The sequence below is a fragment of the Pleurodeles waltl genome, chromosome 7, assembly GCF_031143425.1.
Source record: "Pleurodeles waltl isolate 20211129_DDA chromosome 7, aPleWal1.hap1.20221129, whole genome shotgun sequence".
NCBI classification, from domain to species: Eukaryota; Metazoa; Chordata; class Amphibia; order Caudata; family Salamandridae; genus Pleurodeles; species Pleurodeles waltl.
The window spans coordinates 900,109,762-900,127,357 of NC_090446.1; the positions used below are offsets into that span (position 1 = coordinate 900,109,762).

The window sequence follows — 17,596 nt, forward strand, 5'->3', positions numbered from 1 at the left end:
TGGTTTCTTGTTACTGTCTCATGATGTGGTATTCTTTGAACAAGCATGTCTTCAATCCTTTCCTAAACTGGAGAAGGTTTGGCGCAATCCTAATGTATACATGGCAATGTTCTAGAATTGTAGTGCCTTAACAGAAACCTGTTACCTATTTTTCTTTTTTGAATACCTTCATCTCCAGTTTGATGGACTGCTTGCTGAGGGTGGGTTGAGAACCTCCGGAGATAAATGAGCCTGTCATACTGATGCAAGGTTGCCTTTGTGGATGATACAGCTGTTTTTTCTGATGGTGTGGGCCGGCAAGGGGAGTTAGTGGAGTTCTAACACGATGATGTGGTCACATTTTTGAAGGCCCTTTTGAGAAGTGCTCCAGCATGCAGGGTGCATTGTGGAGTACGAGAGGACAAGTGGCAGGGCAATGTCGTCATACAGACGCAAGAATGTTAGGGCTTGAATGGCCATTCCAAAGGCATTTTCTGGGAGGAATGGTTTCACTTTACTAGAGATATATTGTTCCAGGTCATCTTAGTTTCTTGGCAACATGTTCCTTGAGAAAGAGATCGGTGCCCACAGTGCATTCTAGTGACTTGGCACTGGGTGGTAGTTCGGGTTTGAATCTGTCCACATTCATGTCATTGAGCCTAGTTTGTAATAGTTATTACTTGATATTCTTAGCAAATAGCAGGAATTCTGTTTTGGTGGGGTAAGCTTCCTGCAGGTACTGGACATCCAGGTCTACATGAGGTGCAGACAGTATATGAGGATGCCTGGATCAGAGGAAACATTCAAATATAGTTGTGCCTTTGGGGTATTTTTGAATTTTGAAGCTGTTTTTTTTAAATAAAGTCCCATTATTGAAACTGCTGAAGATTAATGAAACAATTACAGAGATGAATATGTAAAACTGAAAGCACTATGAAGGAAACAAAAGTGATGGATGGAGTGTGTGAAATAGTCTCAGCCACAAGTAATTATTGTGGACCTCTTTCTAAGTGAGGTCTTCTAAGTGGAAAGCACAGCCTTGGATCTTGAACTCACTTAGATACAAAACTCAAGACACACATTAATAATCGGCCCAGCAAAGCTGAAACTAAATTAAGGTCGATTGTGTTCCCATGCAAAGGGAACCTGGCTTAGCTTAATCTACAGCACACCTTCTATAGTGGGGGCAAGACTGATATGCATGTATTTAGTTCTTGCCTGCCATGACACAGAAAAGCCAAACTAAAATGGGCTGGATTTAGTCCAGAGTAATTGCAAGTGGCTGAGATTAATTCAGAGCTGATGTCTGTATCTGTCAGAGGGCACTAACTTTGTATGCACGTGAGATCCAACTCTCTGCAACCACCAGTAACCACATACACAAGAATGTGTGGGCCAATGTTAGTCAAGGTGGAAAAGAAATGGGGTAAGAGAGAAAACAGCGACACAAGACTCCACTACTCTTACTCACCTGCTTTGCCGGGCACTGAGGACAACAAGACATAGTGGTTGTCTATAGGCAATACGAGCTTTCCTCTCATGGTCATAGCAGATAAAATGAAAATTTTGAATGGATATACCTTCGTGGTATCTCTGTGCAGCCAACTTGCTGTATTTTGATTTTGTTTGAATGGAAACGTACCCTGCATGGTGTACAGTTATGGCCTTTCCAGGTCCAACTGCACATCGTCTGATATCCTGTTTGTTGTATTTTGACCACAGCCTCATGCTGATCTAGTGTGGGCACAAAGCCATAGGCGTGTCATTGACAAGAGTGTGGTCATTGACTTGTCGTGGTCTTGTAGGGGCACACCAATATCACTGGACTAAGCACCAACCTTTGCTTCCAGGGTAGTGTACCATCCATCATAGGGCTCTTCAAGGGTAGCAGGCACCATATGAATGAATTTAGATTACAATACAATCCTAGCATCTGAAGAGTCAGGAGGACTGACTGATCAATTCACTATAATTAATTTTGAACTACAAATATGTAGGAATGTTTCTGGGCCAAATGTTTATGTTAGTAATATCAAAATAATTCATGAGTCTATTCAGCCACTCTTGAGAAGTCTTTCTTGGCTGGCTGAAAATCCACAAACATCTGTTGTGGACGATGACAGTTCAATGGGCAGTCTATAACTATTCTTACTCAAGTTACACTCTTAGAGAGTCCAGAAGACATATCATGCTGAAGGGATAAGTGCACCTGTTTCAAATTATCCTGGGCTGTCTATGTGAGAATGCAATAATTTGATAAATACAAGTTAGTGCATAAGCTGAAGATAGCACAGCTCACAAAACTGAAGAATGAAGCTGTGGTGCCACCCTGTGATCTAGATAAACTAAACTTGAGGCAGTACTATATAAAGTACTATATAAAGATTTGTAACATTCTGTTGTACTCCATTGGGCAAACACAAAAAATAGTACAGCAGCATATTTTCAATGAGTCACATGCCAGGGATGCTTGTTTTGTGTGATTCTAACCATTGCTCAACACAGCCAAGACAAGCTAGTAGTGTCTTGTATGAGATTTATATACGGTGAAGCCCTCTAGTACAAATTGTGACACAATGTCAAGAGGCAAAGGGGTAAGCTGTGTAAAACTGATATTTTTGCAGAAATTACACACATGCCTGGGAATATCATAGGCTTTTTCGTTCACCCATTTATGTTCCTGGTTTTGTGATATATCTTCATGCAAAGTCAAAGACATGTTAGTTAAGTAGATCTGGCTTTGTGAGGATTCCAGGTGTCATTCATCGCTAGTGGGCTAGTGCACCACAGAGCAAAACATTAGGTGCTGCACTCACATCAATGTTTGGCGTGAAAAACATTTTATGTAGCAAAGTGAATGAAATCCCCCTCAATGTCATGCAAGTACATGATCAATATGTTAGTAAACCATGGCTGTATTTCTAATATATACTGTCTACAGTTTAGTCACTAACTTTGAGTGTTTTTATGCTAGTGTACGAGCTGTAGGTATTGTAGTGCAACTACATTCAGAAACAGACACACATCTACTTTATGCCTCCACATACATGCATCCGATGGTTATTTCTTTTTAGAGGCAAAACAATAATTTTCTAGGCTTATCCTAAATATTAAGTGTAGTTCCTGATTTTATAAAGATCTACCCTCCTTAAAGGGCAGCCTAATTACAGCAACATTCATGCATCTAATTCCAATATAGATGTGGTGGATTCCTTGCTAAAAGGAGACCTCCAAATAGACACTCTTAATAGTCTGCAGTTTAGCAAATCACACAATCTCTACTGCTAACCAATATGATCATATACAATAGATTTTGTCAAAGAAATATTTCACTTCTAAACTAGAATTTGTTCATCCCCTTAATGTAATGTACTGGTCTGTGACTTAAGTACCCAATGTCTGTGGCGAAAACCTTTCTTGTCTTGGGTGAGGACTGAGGCTCTCTAGACTTGTTTCATTTTAATACACAAGTATATATTCATAGTAAAGGCTTTAAGTAGCTAGAGAGTTCAGCTTTGTACATCAATTATGTGTTTAGGGCATTTTGCTACAAATGTATGTTATGCCATAAGCAACATTTTTGATCAGTGAGGCCCTCTGTTTGGATGCTTCATTCCCTTACTAGCTGCTTTTGCGGTCTTAAGTCAGGCACAACCCATGCTGCTTCTCTTTCCAAAGGCGTGTTATTAACAGCAAGGCTCATTCCCCACTCTGGAATGGAACCAACTTCAGGAGGTTCCAGTGCACTGGCCTCTTCAATTGTTAATGGGCCATTTGTTATGTGCGATGGTCATGGTCCTAAAGCCCTGTCTGAGTTTCTTCTCAAGGCAGATTATATTAACATTCCCAATTGAAGAAAAGAGAAAGGAATACAAAGACAGTTTTTCTTCTCAGTAGGTTTAGTACTGATGTGTGACAGGCTGCAGCTACCTCATGACAGACGTCAGGACCTGAGCAGTAGTTTATCACATCCTGGCCTGTGGCTGCGCTAGCATTAGTAGACCCGAACTACACAAAACTTTTCATGGTAAAGCAACAGAGACCATTTTTCACATGTCTCATTCCCACCAGGACTGAGCTTGTCTACCTACACTTTGGAGCACTTTACATGAGCACCAGATAAGTCACAGTATTTTGTTTTAGGCATGGGGAGGCTAAGTGATTTGCCCAGAATCACAGGTTTTGAGCTAATAACAAGAATCGAGTTCCAGGTTCCAAGTCTGTAGCTCTGGCATAACGCCACATCCTCTCCACATTTCCAGCTTGAAAACCATCTCACTCATAGTGCAGGCAGTTGAGCACAGCCTATGCTACTGCAGGATGTTGTAGTTAGCTACTGTAGTCTCGGAAGGCAAACTATATTTAAATACACATGAAGGGCATGTTGAAGCAGACATCAACATGAGGTGGGCCATTTTAAAGCAGAACTTCGCACTTCAGCTAAAGAGCTAAGTCCCAGCACTAATAAGTGCTGATGCCAATGCAGTAGCAAGGGCACAATGGGCCCTAATGCAAGATAGGAATGTGGACTCCTACTTACCCCTTGTTTCGGCTTTAAAAAAGCCACTAATTAGGGTGAACTAGGACCCTGTGTTTGCACCTATTTCACTAAGCTCTATTAGAACCATCATTTTATAATTGAAGTCAAAGAGGATCTGGTAACTGCTTTATATACCGTGATCAGCAGTAGCTGAGTCAGCACCATTTTTTTTCCACTACCCCCGCGTTAGTGTTGACCCCTCACATGCCTCCCATCATTAAACAAAAAATAAAAAGTGCCATGATGTGGTCAGCACTGGCCGTGTCATAGTGCTTTTTAAAAAATTCAATTTCATCAGAGCAGGCGTGCTGCTGTACAACATGGAAAAAACGTTGACAAACACAGTAGCTCTCTCTTACATGACACCTTTTGGCTTTGCGAATGGTTGTTATATGACTGCTGTTACAATTTGTAAAGTTTTGGGAACAGTTTTTAAATTAAGTAATTCAAATGATTTACAATGTAATTACATCTTATGGTGATATTTGAATATATCTTCTAAGAGAGCCACTAATTTTGTAAGAACATGCTTTTTCTGTTAAAATTAAACTTCCCCATGTTGTGTGCACAACATTACCGCAGCTTGGTTTCTGCAACGATGTAGCTGTTAGCACAATGCAACACTAGTCACTCACTCATCTAGCTATCATCTAACGTATTCCCTAGTGCATATTAATATGTAATCAAAGGCAAAGCAACCCGAAGACTTTGAATTCCTAATAAAAACATGAAAAAGTAACAATAAGTATAGGTTATTTGCAAAAAAACCGATCAGATCAGTTTATATTTCATCACGGTGACGTGCACCACCATTCTTTAATTGAAGATAAAGATCAAACTGCTATAGTGAAGTATGCTGGGATTCGAAAATGACCCAAACTGCTTTAGCTATAATACCAGTAAAAATGTTCAGACATAGTCTACATTCAACAGCCTCATGTAAATAAAGTGTTACTTTAATAAATAGTAAAAGGTTAATTTGCATAAAAACTATTTTTAACAGGGTTATGCAGCTTTTCATTTGATATGTCTGTGCTTACTGCTGCTAGCATGTGTTCTTGGTGAACAGTGTGTTTAAATGCAGTGTGTTTAAAACTGCAGTACCGCCTCCGGTCTACAGGGGCAGAGCGAAGCAAAAATATAAACACACTTTATGAAACACTGGTCCCTATGAGGCATTTTTCTTAAAAGTTGTAGAAATTGACAAAGATGTTCCTAAGGTCATGTTATATCATTTAAAGGACACTGACTTGTGGGGAACTTGGTTTCAGGTCCCCTCAGTGCAATTAAGTCCCCAGAGCTGTGAGTGTGTTATCACACCGAAGTCCCCACAAGGACAGTAACACAACACCCCCAAGTACTATATATATAAATTTATAATTAGGAACTTACCAATGAATCCAAGCTGAGAAAATTCTAAAATCATCCACTCCTCTGATGGTTGCTGCAGAGCAAAGTTCTTCATTGTGCTCAGATAGTTGGGTTTAGCAACAATATCATCCTCCAACTGGGAAGAGGAAATGGAATTCTCAATTCCAACATTTGAAAACATGGACATATATATTTATTTATATTTATGCAATGACACTGAAAATACATGTGACATAACATTAATTAGAGTAACTGTAATAATAAAGGCTAATTCACATGATTATTTCTAAAGTGCAAAGGTCAAATTTCAGTTTATTACCACAATGCAGCAAAACTGACATGCAAAACACGTTTTACTGCCTCAAGAATTCAATATAACAATTACTTTACAGAGGACACAACTCATCTAAGAGTCGTGAGGAATCTGCAACGAGTTTTTACCATACTGCATCCTGGATTTGGTTGCGTGCCTTTCTTTTTTTTCTTTTTTTTTTAACTGAAAATAAACATGAAAAAACATGGCATAAACCACATACGCAATGCACGGAACGTAATTTTCGAGGGCGCGGAAGAGGATCAGGAGTCCGTCAACGCTTTGCCTCACGAGTAGTTGCTCCCTATTCACAATCAACAACTTTAATATAAGTATATTACACTTTGTACATGGTGTTCTCCAGATCACGCTTTTTGTGATTTGTTGCAAATCCATTCAGTAGTTTCGGGGAAATGGTGGGGGCGCGAGCTATAGTTACCTTAGGGCACAAGTTATAGTTAGTTGAGATAACTCTAACTATAACTGGCGAATTTGTAAGGTTTTGTATGTTTGAAATGGGAGGCTAACTATAACATCCCTGTAACCTTTGATTATTATTTTTTTTTTTTGTGAATTTCCATGCATTTTTTAAAAATTCTATTTCCTAACTATAAAGTCCCTGTAACCTTTGTTTTTTTTCAGTGAATTTATATACACACAAACACACATATATATAAATACATATATATTGTATATAAGAACTAAAGGCTCATCGGATGTTATGGTGAGGTGAAATTGTCAGTTAACATAGTTATAATCACATTGATAATTTAGGCCACACCTTCTAATTACTATAGGTCTTGCATCTCCATACACTGTGGTGACCTCGCCTCACTACATTAACTATAACTCACCACTTTACCATGCACTGATTTCCCACTAATCATGCCATTTCAGATGTCAGAAGTGTTGTTATGAATGCTATGATTTCACATGCTTTAAGTTATGTAATATTCAGGGATGTAACTACTGCATGAAAAAGGGGCAGTTTAAAGTAGTGTAGCGAGCGAGGCGACCACACTGTGTTTGGAGGTGCGCAACTGATTTATAAATTTAACTGATAACTATAGCTTTAGAATTTCTAATGTTTGTGTAGTTTAAGTTGGGTTTGTATGGAAAGAAGATATAAAGTGTTCCTATTTTCCTCACTGTATCTTAATCTTAACCTTTGTTTTTGTCATTGAATTTCATTGTCTTTGTTTTGTAATAATTTTTTTTTTTTAAACGTGCAGTTTCCTGTCGTCGAGTGGAGTGTCATTAAGTGGAGTGTGGTACAGTAAAGTGGAGGAATATGTTGAAAAGTATACAGTCATACACCATAGTGTTAGAGGGGGAAGTGGTACAATGGAATGGCGTACAGTAGAACAACACAGAGTGTAGTGGTATGGAGAGGCATAGCTTACAATGGAGTAGTGAAGAGTGGAATGTCATCGAGTTTAGTGGCGTACAGTCTAATGACGTAGAGTGAAGTGACTTAGAATGTAGTATTGTATGGTGTAATTACATACACTAAATTGTAGTGGAGTGGCTTTTAGTGGACCATCAAACAGCGGTGTAGAGTGGCGTACAGTGGAACAACATATAGTGCAGTGGTGTACACTGAAGTGGCACACAGTCGAGTGGCATGGTGTAGAAATTAGTGTTATTTAGTGGAGTGGCGTTGAGTGTAACAGTGTACGGTGGAATGACCAAGTGGAGTGGCGCAGAGTGAACTGGCATAGAGTGCAGTGTTAACTGATACGGTCAGAGTGAAAGTGTGTGACTGGTTTTAGATGTGGCGTGACAGGAATATACATTATGAGGTGTAAAAGTTGAATTTTTGTAGTATGTGTGAATAGTGTAAGTAGTGTTAAAGTTATAAGTTTGAAAATACAGTTATATATTGTGAGGCGGTATACCACGGTAAGTTGGTGTTATACTGCGTTACATAAAGATGATTGGCTAATGACCGTGTTTCCCAAAGATAAAAGGCTGCCATGTAGTTTTTAATCACAGTTTTGCTACATTCTTGGTTAATGTCTTAGATATAGGTAAACATTAGGTTTTATTGTTGTTCACTGCCTCTAACCACTTTAAGTGGTAATATGTAGAGGATTTTACTTTTAATTTTCCATACAATTTTACAGCAGGAGAATTGTACATGTTTTTAAGTAGCGTGGTCATCTGTAGACTATTTTTTGCATATTTAAATGTTAAAATAGAAAGTACACTTTAGTACACTATTTGTAGAATACAATGTATTACACAGTGGATTTTTTATTTCACTTTTTTTAACTTTGGATTTTGTTACTTGAGGCAGTACCGCTGTATTCTGTACTTTTAAAAAAAATACATAGTAATTTAAAAATGTTTTTCACTACCTATTAACCCCTTCTGTGCCCAGGACGTAATGGTTACGTCCTGAGGCACAGTGCTGCTGTGCCCAGGACGTAACCATTACGTCCTGTGCACAGAGCCCAGAGGGACCGCTACCGCTCCCTCTGTGGGGTTCCCCCCACACACCCAAGTCAGGGATGGAAGGGGAAGCCCTACCCTTCCCACCCCCGACCCCTCCAACCCCCCCTGTGACGTCAGCGCGCGAGCTGATTAGTCACAGGGTCCCCATCGCGCTGGAAGCAGAGCTTCCAGCGCGATTGAAAGAGAAATGCTTTGAATTTCTCTTTCAATCCCATGGGGGAGGCCCCGAGAGGTTCAAAGGGAAGGAAATGTATTTCCTTCCCTTTGAAGTCTCTCACAGGGTTTCAAAAGCCGGATTGCTTGCAATCCGGCTTTTGAAACCCCACTAGACACCAGGGATTTTTTTTTTTTCCCTGAAACTGTCAAAAGGGAGCGACCCCTTGGGCAAGGGTCGCTCCCAGGGGGGGCATTTTTTTGGGAAGGCCTTTTCTGCCCCCACCTCTAGGCACCAGGGACCTTTTTTTTTTTTTTTTTTGTGATGTTTTCTTTTTTTTTTAGGTGCGGAGCGACCCCTTAGGCAAGGGTCGCTCCCCTACGGGGCAATATATATTTAGGCAATTTCTGCCCCCCTTGGGGGCAGATCGGCTGATTTTAGGTCAATCTGTCCCCAAGGGGGTCAGAAACAACTAGGCACCAGGGATCTTTTTTTTGCGCCGTCACGCAAGGGGAGCGACCTTGTAGGGTGGGGGGGGGGCAAAATTATTTTAGGCCATCTCTGCCCCCCCTGGGGGAAGCTCGGCCTATTGGTATTAGGCCGATCTGCCCCCAGGGGTGGCAAAAACCTCTAGGCGCCAGGGCAAATTTTTGTTTTGTGTTTTTTGTTGTTTTTTTTTTTTTTTTTTTTTTTAGAGATGGGGAGCGACCCATCAGGCAAGGGTCGCTCCCCTGGGGGGCAAATTGTATTTAGACCATTTCTGCCCCCTTGGGGGCAGATTGGTCGATTTTAGGTCAATCTGCCCCCAAGGGGGCAGAAACCACTAGGCACCGGGGATTTGTTTTTTGGCGCCAATGTCACGCAGGGGGACCGACCCCGTATGCAAGGGTCGCTCTGGGGTGGGGGAGGGGGTGGGGGTGTGCGGGTTGGGGGGGCAAATTTATGTTAGGCCATTTCTGTCCCCCCTGAGCCTATTATTAGGCCGATCTGCCTCTAGGCGCCAGGGCAATTTTTTTTGTGTTTTTTTTTTTTTTTTTTTTTTTTAGCGATGGGGAGCGACCCATCAGGCAAGGGTCGCTCCCCTGGGGGGCAAATTGTAGTTAGACCATTTCTGCCCCCCTTGGGGGCAGATTAGTCGATTTTAGCAGAAACCACTAGGCACCGGGGATTTGTTTTTTGGCGCCAATGTCACGCAGGGGGGAGCGACCCCGTCGGCACGGGTCGCTCGTGGTTGGGGGGTGGATGTTGGGGATGCAAATATATTTTAGGCCATTTCTGCCCCCCCTGGGGCCAGATCGGCCTATTATTAGGCCGATCTGCCACCAGGCGGGGCAGAAACCTCTTGGCGCCAGGGCAATATATTTTTTTTTTTTTTTTTTTTTTTAGAGATGGGGAGCAATCAGACAAGGGTCGCTCCCCTAACTGTATTTAGACCATTTCTGCCCCCCTTGGGGGCAGATTGGTCGATTTTAGGTCAATCTGCCCCCAAGGGGGCAGAAACCACTAGGCACCGGGGATTTGTTTTTTGGCGCCAATGTCACGTAGGGGGACCGACCCTGTAGGCAAGGGTCGCTCCTGGGCAGGGGGGGTGGGGGGTCAAATTTATTTTAGGGCATTTCTGCCCCCCCCTGGGGCCGGCTGAGCTAGAGGCCAAAATCCACAGGTAGGCACTTTGCAAAAAACACCTCTGTTTTCTGTGAAAAAATATGTTGTGTCCACGTTGTGTTTTGGGCTTTTTCCTTTCGTGGGCGCTAGGCCTACCCACACAAGTGAGGTACCATTTTTATCGAGAGACTTAGGGGAACGCTGGGTGGAAGGAAATTTGTGGCTCCTCTCAGATTCCAGAACTTTCTGCCACAGAAATGTGAGGAACATGTGTTTTTTTAGCCAAATTTTGAGGTTTGCAAAGGATTCTGGGTAACAGAACCTGGTCCGAGCCACACAAGTCACCCCATCTTGGATTCCCCTAGGTCTCTAGTTTTCAGAAATGCACTGGTTTGGTCGGTTTCCCTAGGTGGCGGTTGAGCTACAGGCCAAAATCTACAGGTAGGCACTTTGCAAAAAACACCTCTGTTTTCTTTCAAAAATTTGGATGTGTCCACGTTGCGCTTTGGGGCGTTTCCTGTCGCGGGCGCTAGGCCTACCCACACAAGTGAGGTATCATTTTTATCGGGAGACTTGGGGGAACGCTGGGTGGAAGGAAATTTGTGGCTCCTCTCAGATTCCAGAACTTTCTGCCATAGAAATGTGAGGAACGTGTGTTTTTAGCCAAATTTTGAGGTTTGGAAAGGATTCTGGGTAACAGAACCTGGTCCGAGCCACACAAGTCACCCCATCTTGGATTCCCCTAGGTCTCTAGTTTTCAGAAATGCACAGGTTTGGTAGGTTTCCCTAGGTGCCGGCAGAGCTAGAGGCCAAAATCTACAGGTAGGCACTTTGCTAAAAACAGCTCGGTTTTCTGTGATGTGTCCACGTTGTGTTTTGGGGCATATCCTGTCGCGGGCGCTAGGCCTACCCACACAAGTGAGGTATCATTTTTATCGGGAGACTTGGGGGAACATAGAATAGCAAAACAAGTGTTATTGCCCCTTGTCTTTCTCTACATTTTTCCCTTCAAAATGTAAGACAGTGTGTAAAAAAGACATCTATTTGAGAAATGCCCTGTAATTCACATGCTAGTATGGGCACCCCGGAATTCAGAGATGTGCAAATAACCACTGCTTCTCAACACCTCATCTTGTGCCCATTTTGGAAATACAAAGGTTTTCTTGATAGCTATTTTTTACTCTTTATATTTCAGCAAATGAATTGCTGTATACCCGGCATAGAATGAAAACCCACTGCAGGGTGCAGGTCATTTATTGGCTCTGGGTACCTAGAGTTCTTGATGAACCTACAAGCCCTATATATCCCCGCAACCAGAAGAGTCCAGCAGACGTAACGGTATATTGCTTTCGAAAATCTGACATTGCAGGAAAAAGTTACAGAGTAAAACGTAGAGAAAAATTGATGTTTTTTTACCTCAATTTCAATATTTTTCTTTTTCAGTTGTTATTTTCTGTAGGAAACCCTTGCAGGATCTACACAAATTACCCCTTGCTGAATTCAGAATTTTGTCTACTTTTCAGAAATGTTGCGGTTTCTGGGATCTAGCGTTGGTTTCATGCCCATTTCTGTCACTGACTGGAAGGAGGCTGAAAGCACAAAAAATCGTAAAAATGGGGTATGTCCCAGTAAAATGCCAAAATTGTGTTGAAAAATTGGGTTTTCTGATTCAAGCCTGCCTGTTCCTGAAAGCTGGGAAGCTGGTGATTTTAGCACCGCAAACCCTTTGTTGATGCCCTTTTCAGGGAAAAAACCACAAGCCGCCTTCTGCAGCCCATTTTTCCAATTTTTTTGAAAAAAACGAAATTTTCACTGTTTTTTGGCTAATTTCTTGGCCTCCTTCTGGGGAACCCACAAAGTCTGGGTACCTCTAGAATCCCTAGGATGTTGGAAAAAAAGGACGCAAATTTGGCGTGGGTAGCTTATGTGAACAAAAAGTTATGAGGGCCTAAGCGCGAACTGCTCCAAATAGCCAAAAGAACGAGTTACTTACCTTCGGTAACGACTTTTCTGGTGGATACATTAGCTACCTGTGGATTCCTCACCTAATGAATACTCCCATGGCGCCAGCATTCGACGGAAATCTTCTTCCTAGTCTCTGCACGTCGACGAGGACGTCACTCTAGCCCATGCGACGCCGTCTGACGTCATACAGGCAATAAGAGGTCCTCGCCGACGTGCCGACTTCAGTACCAACATTTTTACATGCATGAGAACAACAACCCAATGCAATGAAAGAGCAAGGCAACATCCCATAACATTGTAAAATACACAACATTGCAATAAAATGGCTGTAAATTTAATAAAACTTTTTTTTTTTTTTTAAACCAACAAATATATGCAAATCATGTATATACACAAAGATATATACATATATATATATAAATATATACAAGTATCCATATATACAACATCTATTGCAACCTTGAAGACCAAGAGGAGCGCACTCAAGGATTACTTGGTAAGACCAGAAATGCAACGGGGAGGCGGGTGGGACCGTGAAGAATCCACAGGTAGCTAATGTATCCACCAGAAAAGTCGTTACCGAAGGTAAGTAACTCGTTCTTCTGATGGATACAACTACCTGTGGATTCCTCACCTAATGAATAGAGTCCCAAAGCAGTACCACTCCCGGTGGTGGGTGCCGAAATGGTCAAACCAAGAAATCCTGCAGCACTGACTGTGCAAAATGGCCGTCCCTTCTGACCTCAGAGTCCAAACAGTAATGTTTCGCAAAAGTGTGAAGGGACGACCAAGTTGCGGCCTTGCAGATGTCGACCACAGGAACACCCCTGGCCAAGGCCGTAGTGGCCGACTTAGCTCTGGTGGAATGAGCTCTAATGCCATCAGGAGGATCCTTCTTTGCCAAAGAATAACAGATTTTAATGCAAAGAACAACCCACCTGGAGAGTGTTCTCTTGTGGACTGCCTTTCCTCTCCTCTTGCCCACGTATCCGATGAACAGCTGATCCTCCAGCCTGAAGTCCTTCGTTCTATCAATGTAGAAGCTTAACGCCCTCTTTGGGTCCAATCGATGTAGTCTCTCTTCCTCCTTTGAAGGATGAGGCAGAGGATAGAACGTGGACAAAGTAATTGTCTGGGCCAAATGGAAGGGTGAAACAACCTTATGGAGGAAAGCAGCCTTGGTCCTCAACACCACTTTATCCCCATAAAAAGTTGTATAAGGGGGTTTTACTGATAAGGCTTGCAACTCACTCACTCTCCTTGCAGATGTTATAGCCACCAGGAAGACTGTTTTAATAACCAAATACCTTAAGGGGCAAGAATGCATAGGCTCAAAAGGGGACCCCATAAGGAAAGTGAGGACCAAGGACAAATCCCATTGAGGCATAACGAATGGTTTTGGAGGATATTTATTTAGAAGACCTTTCAAGAATCTGAGAACAATAGGGGATTTAAATAACGATGGTTGATCTGGAAGACAAATGAAGGCTGACAGGGCAGACAAATAACCTTTAATGGTAGCCACTGCACAACCTTTCTGCGCTAGAGACAGAGCAAAAGACAAAACATCTGACAGATGAGCATGTAAGGGATCAATCTGTCTCTCTCCACACCACATAACAAATTTAGACCACCTATTAGCGTAGACAGATTTAGTGGAGTGTCGCCTGGCCGCTAATATAACATCCACTACATCAGGCGGGAGAGAGAAGGAACTCAGGTTGCCCCGTTCAATCTCCAGGCATGTAGGTGTAGACTCTGGAGGTTGGGGTGTAAAACCTGCCCCTGCGACTGCGAGAGGAGGTCTGCCCTGAGAGGGAGACGGAGCGGAGGGCACAGTGAGAGTTGGAGAAGGTCGGAATACCACACCCTCCTTGGCCAATCCGGAGCAATTAAGATTACTTGGGCCCGGTCTTGGTGTATTTTCCTCAACACTCGAGGAATCAAGGGTATGGGGGGAAACGCGTAAAGCAACTGGTCGCACCAGGTTATCAGAAACGCGTCCCCCAATGCTCCCTGCACCGGATACTGGAGGCTGCAGAATAACGGACAATGCGCGTTCTCCCGAGTGGCAAACAGATCTATCCGAGGAAACCCCCACATCTGGAAGATTAAACGGACTTGACCTGGATGGAGACGCCACTCGTGGTCGGCCGAGAATTGGCGACAGAGACTGTCCGCACGCACATTCAAGACCCCGGCCAAATGATTTGCTACCAAGCAAATCTGATGGTCCTTTGCCCAGGACCATAGTCGAAGAGCTTCTCTGCAGAGAAGGTACGACCCTACTCCTCCCTATTTGTTTATGTACCACATCGTGGTAGTATTGTCCGTCAGGACCTGTACCGACTGACCACGAAGGGAAGGGAGGAAGGCCTTGAGAGCCAGACGTACAGCCCGTAACTCTAACAGATTGATATGAAACATCTGTTCCTCTGGAGACCAAAGTCCTTTGATCTCCAGATCCCCCAGATGAGCTCCCCACCCTAGAGTGGAAGCATCCGTTATGACCCTGGCCACTGGTGGCGACTGCGCGAACGGCTTTCCTTGCGAAAGATTGTTGCTCGCAATCCACCACTTCAAGTCCACAGCAGCATCTCTGGAGATCTTGACCGCACCTTCTAGATCTCCCTGGTGTTGAGACCACTGCCTTCGGAGGCACCACTGAAGAGCCCTCATGTGCCAGCGAGCATGCGTGACCAACAGTATGCAGGAGGCAAACAGACCGAGCAGACGAAGGACCTTGAGGACTGGAACTACCGCTCCATTTCGAAACATTGGAACCAATTCCTGAATATCTTGAACCCGCTGAGGCGGAGGAAAGGCTCGATTCAATGTTGTATCCAGTACTGCCCCTATGAACTTGAGGCGCGGAGAGGGCTCCAGGTGAGATTTGGGCACATTCACCGAAAAGCCCAGGTCGAACAACAACTGGGTTGTTGACTGCAGATGATAGGACACAAGCTCCGGGGACTTGGCTTTGATCAACCAGTCGTCCAAGTAAGGGAATACTGCTATCCCCTTCCTTCTGAGCTCTGCCGCAACCACTAACATCACCTTCGTGAAGACTCGAGGTGCTGAAGTAAGACCAAACGGGAGGACCGCAAACTGATAGTGCTGCGACCCTACCACAAACCGGAGATACTTCCTGTGCGACTTGAGTATCGGGATATGAAAATAAGCATCCTGCAAGTCGACAGACACCATCCAATCTTCTTTGTTCAACGCCAAAAGCACCTGTGCTAGGGTCAGCATCTTGAACTTTTCCTGATTGAGGAACCAATTCAAGATCCTCAGATCCAGTATCGGTCTCAACCGACCATCTTTCTTGGGAATCAGGAAGTACCTTGAGTAACAACCTCGACCCCTTTCCTGCTCTGGAACCAACTCCACCGCGCCCTTTGAAAGGAGGACTTGAACCTCCTGTTCTAGCAACAGGAGGTGTTCTTCTGAACAATAAGATGGGCGGGGCAGGAGGGGGGGCGGAAACTCCCGAAAGGGAAGGGTGTAGCCTTTCTCCACACTACTGATAACCCAAGTGTCCGTTGTAATAGTCTCCCACTTGTGGAGAAAATGCTGTAATCTTCCCCCTACAGGAGAGGAGTGAGTGGGAAATGGTGGAAGCCTAAGGCTGCTTCCCCTGCTGCACCCCTCCAGAGGACGAGGAAGAGGCAGAGTGCTGCTGAGAGGCTCCCCTGGTGCGGGCCCTACCCCTCCCTCTAAATGATCTAAAGGTGAGAGAAGAGGCAGGTTGCTGGAATCTCCCCCGAAAGGAAGAGGAGGAAGAACCACGTCCAAATCCACGAAACCTCCTAAAAAACCTGGAGGAGGCAGAAGAAGCGGCTTGCAGCCCTAATGACTTGGCTGTGGCCCTGCTTTCTTTAAACCTTTCCAAGGCCGAATCTGCTTTGGCTCCAAAAAGTTTGTCCCCATCAAACGGGAGGTCCAACAGGGTCGACTGCACATCCGCAGAGAACCCTGAGTTGCGAAGCCAAGCCTGTCTCCTCGCAACCACAGCCGTGCCCATCGCCCTAGCCACTGAGTCAGTCGTATCCAACCCAGATTGGATAACCTGGGTTGCAGCAGCCTGGGCATCGGAGACGATATTCAAAAGCCCTTGGGGAAGCTCTGTATGTGAAGATGTTATTTCGTCCATAAGAGCATAGATGTACCTCCCCAAGATACATGACGCGTTGGTGGACTTCAACGCCATGCTGCAGGATGAGAATATTTTCTTGGACTGCGAGTCCAACTTTTTAGAGTCTCTATCCCCCGGCACCGTCAGAAAAGATCCAGGCGCAGATCTAGAAGAACAGGAGGCCTGGACCACCAAGCTCTCCGGCGTAGGGTGTCTGGACAGAAAGCCAGGGTCAGATGGTGCAGCCCGATACCTCCTGGCCACAGCCCTATGAACAGCCGAGGAAGATACCAGCTTCTTCCACACCTCCAACACCGGATCAAGCAAAGCCTCATTGAATGGTAAAAGAGGCTCTGCTGCAGTAGAGGCCGGATGCAGGATCTCAGTCAACAAATTCTGCTTCGCCTCCGCTACCGGCAAAGGCAATTCAAGAAAGTTAGCTGCCTTTCTTACCACAGCGTGAAAAGTGGCTGCCTCCTCAGTATACTCCCCTGGAGATGACAAGTCCCACTCAGGGGAAGTATCCAGCCCACTAGCTGTATCCAGTCCATGAAGACCCTCGCCAGAATCCTCTATCTCTCCTTCCTCCAAGACCCGTTGGTATTCCTGCTCCTCTAAGAGACGGAGAGCACGCCTCCTAGAATGCAGTCTCTCTTCAATACGCGGCGTCGACATGGCATCCGCCGAATTCGAGGAACGACGCCGATCGCAGATCCATCCGACGCTATGTCCGGCGCCACAGGCAGCTTCGACGCCGAGGTAGGAGCCGGATGCAGAGAGGCGCGTCTCGGAGCATCCGATGGTCCTGTCGGAGTCACTGGTCGAAACCCCGAAGTCGACGGGATGGAAACCTCTGGGGCCGAAACTTCTGAGGCCACCGGAGCGGACACCGGAGTCGACACCGGCGCCGAGCCCACATTCCCTAAGGGGAGAAAGGGCATGAAGGGTGCTGGCCGTAGCGGCGCTGGAGCACCCAAGGTGAAAGCCAACGGCCCCGAAGGACCAGTTGGAGCACCTCCTGGAGCCATCTGCTGAAAGATGGTATACATCGCATTCAAAAATGCGGTATTATCG

General features: G+C 44.5%; 1 protein-coding gene across 1 annotated transcript in view; it reads right to left on the reverse strand.

The window, feature by feature from the left end:
• Nucleotides 1-17,596, reverse strand: part of MGAT4B (alpha-1,3-mannosyl-glycoprotein 4-beta-N-acetylglucosaminyltransferase B) — a 1,476,931-nt gene that overhangs the window by 474,714 nt on the left and 984,621 nt on the right. Inside the window, exon 8 of the mRNA XM_069199505.1 lies at nt 5,912-6,026. Coding sequence (XP_069055606.1) covers nt 5,912-6,026 — 115 coding nt within the window. The remainder of the gene's footprint in view (nt 1-5,911; nt 6,027-17,596) is intronic.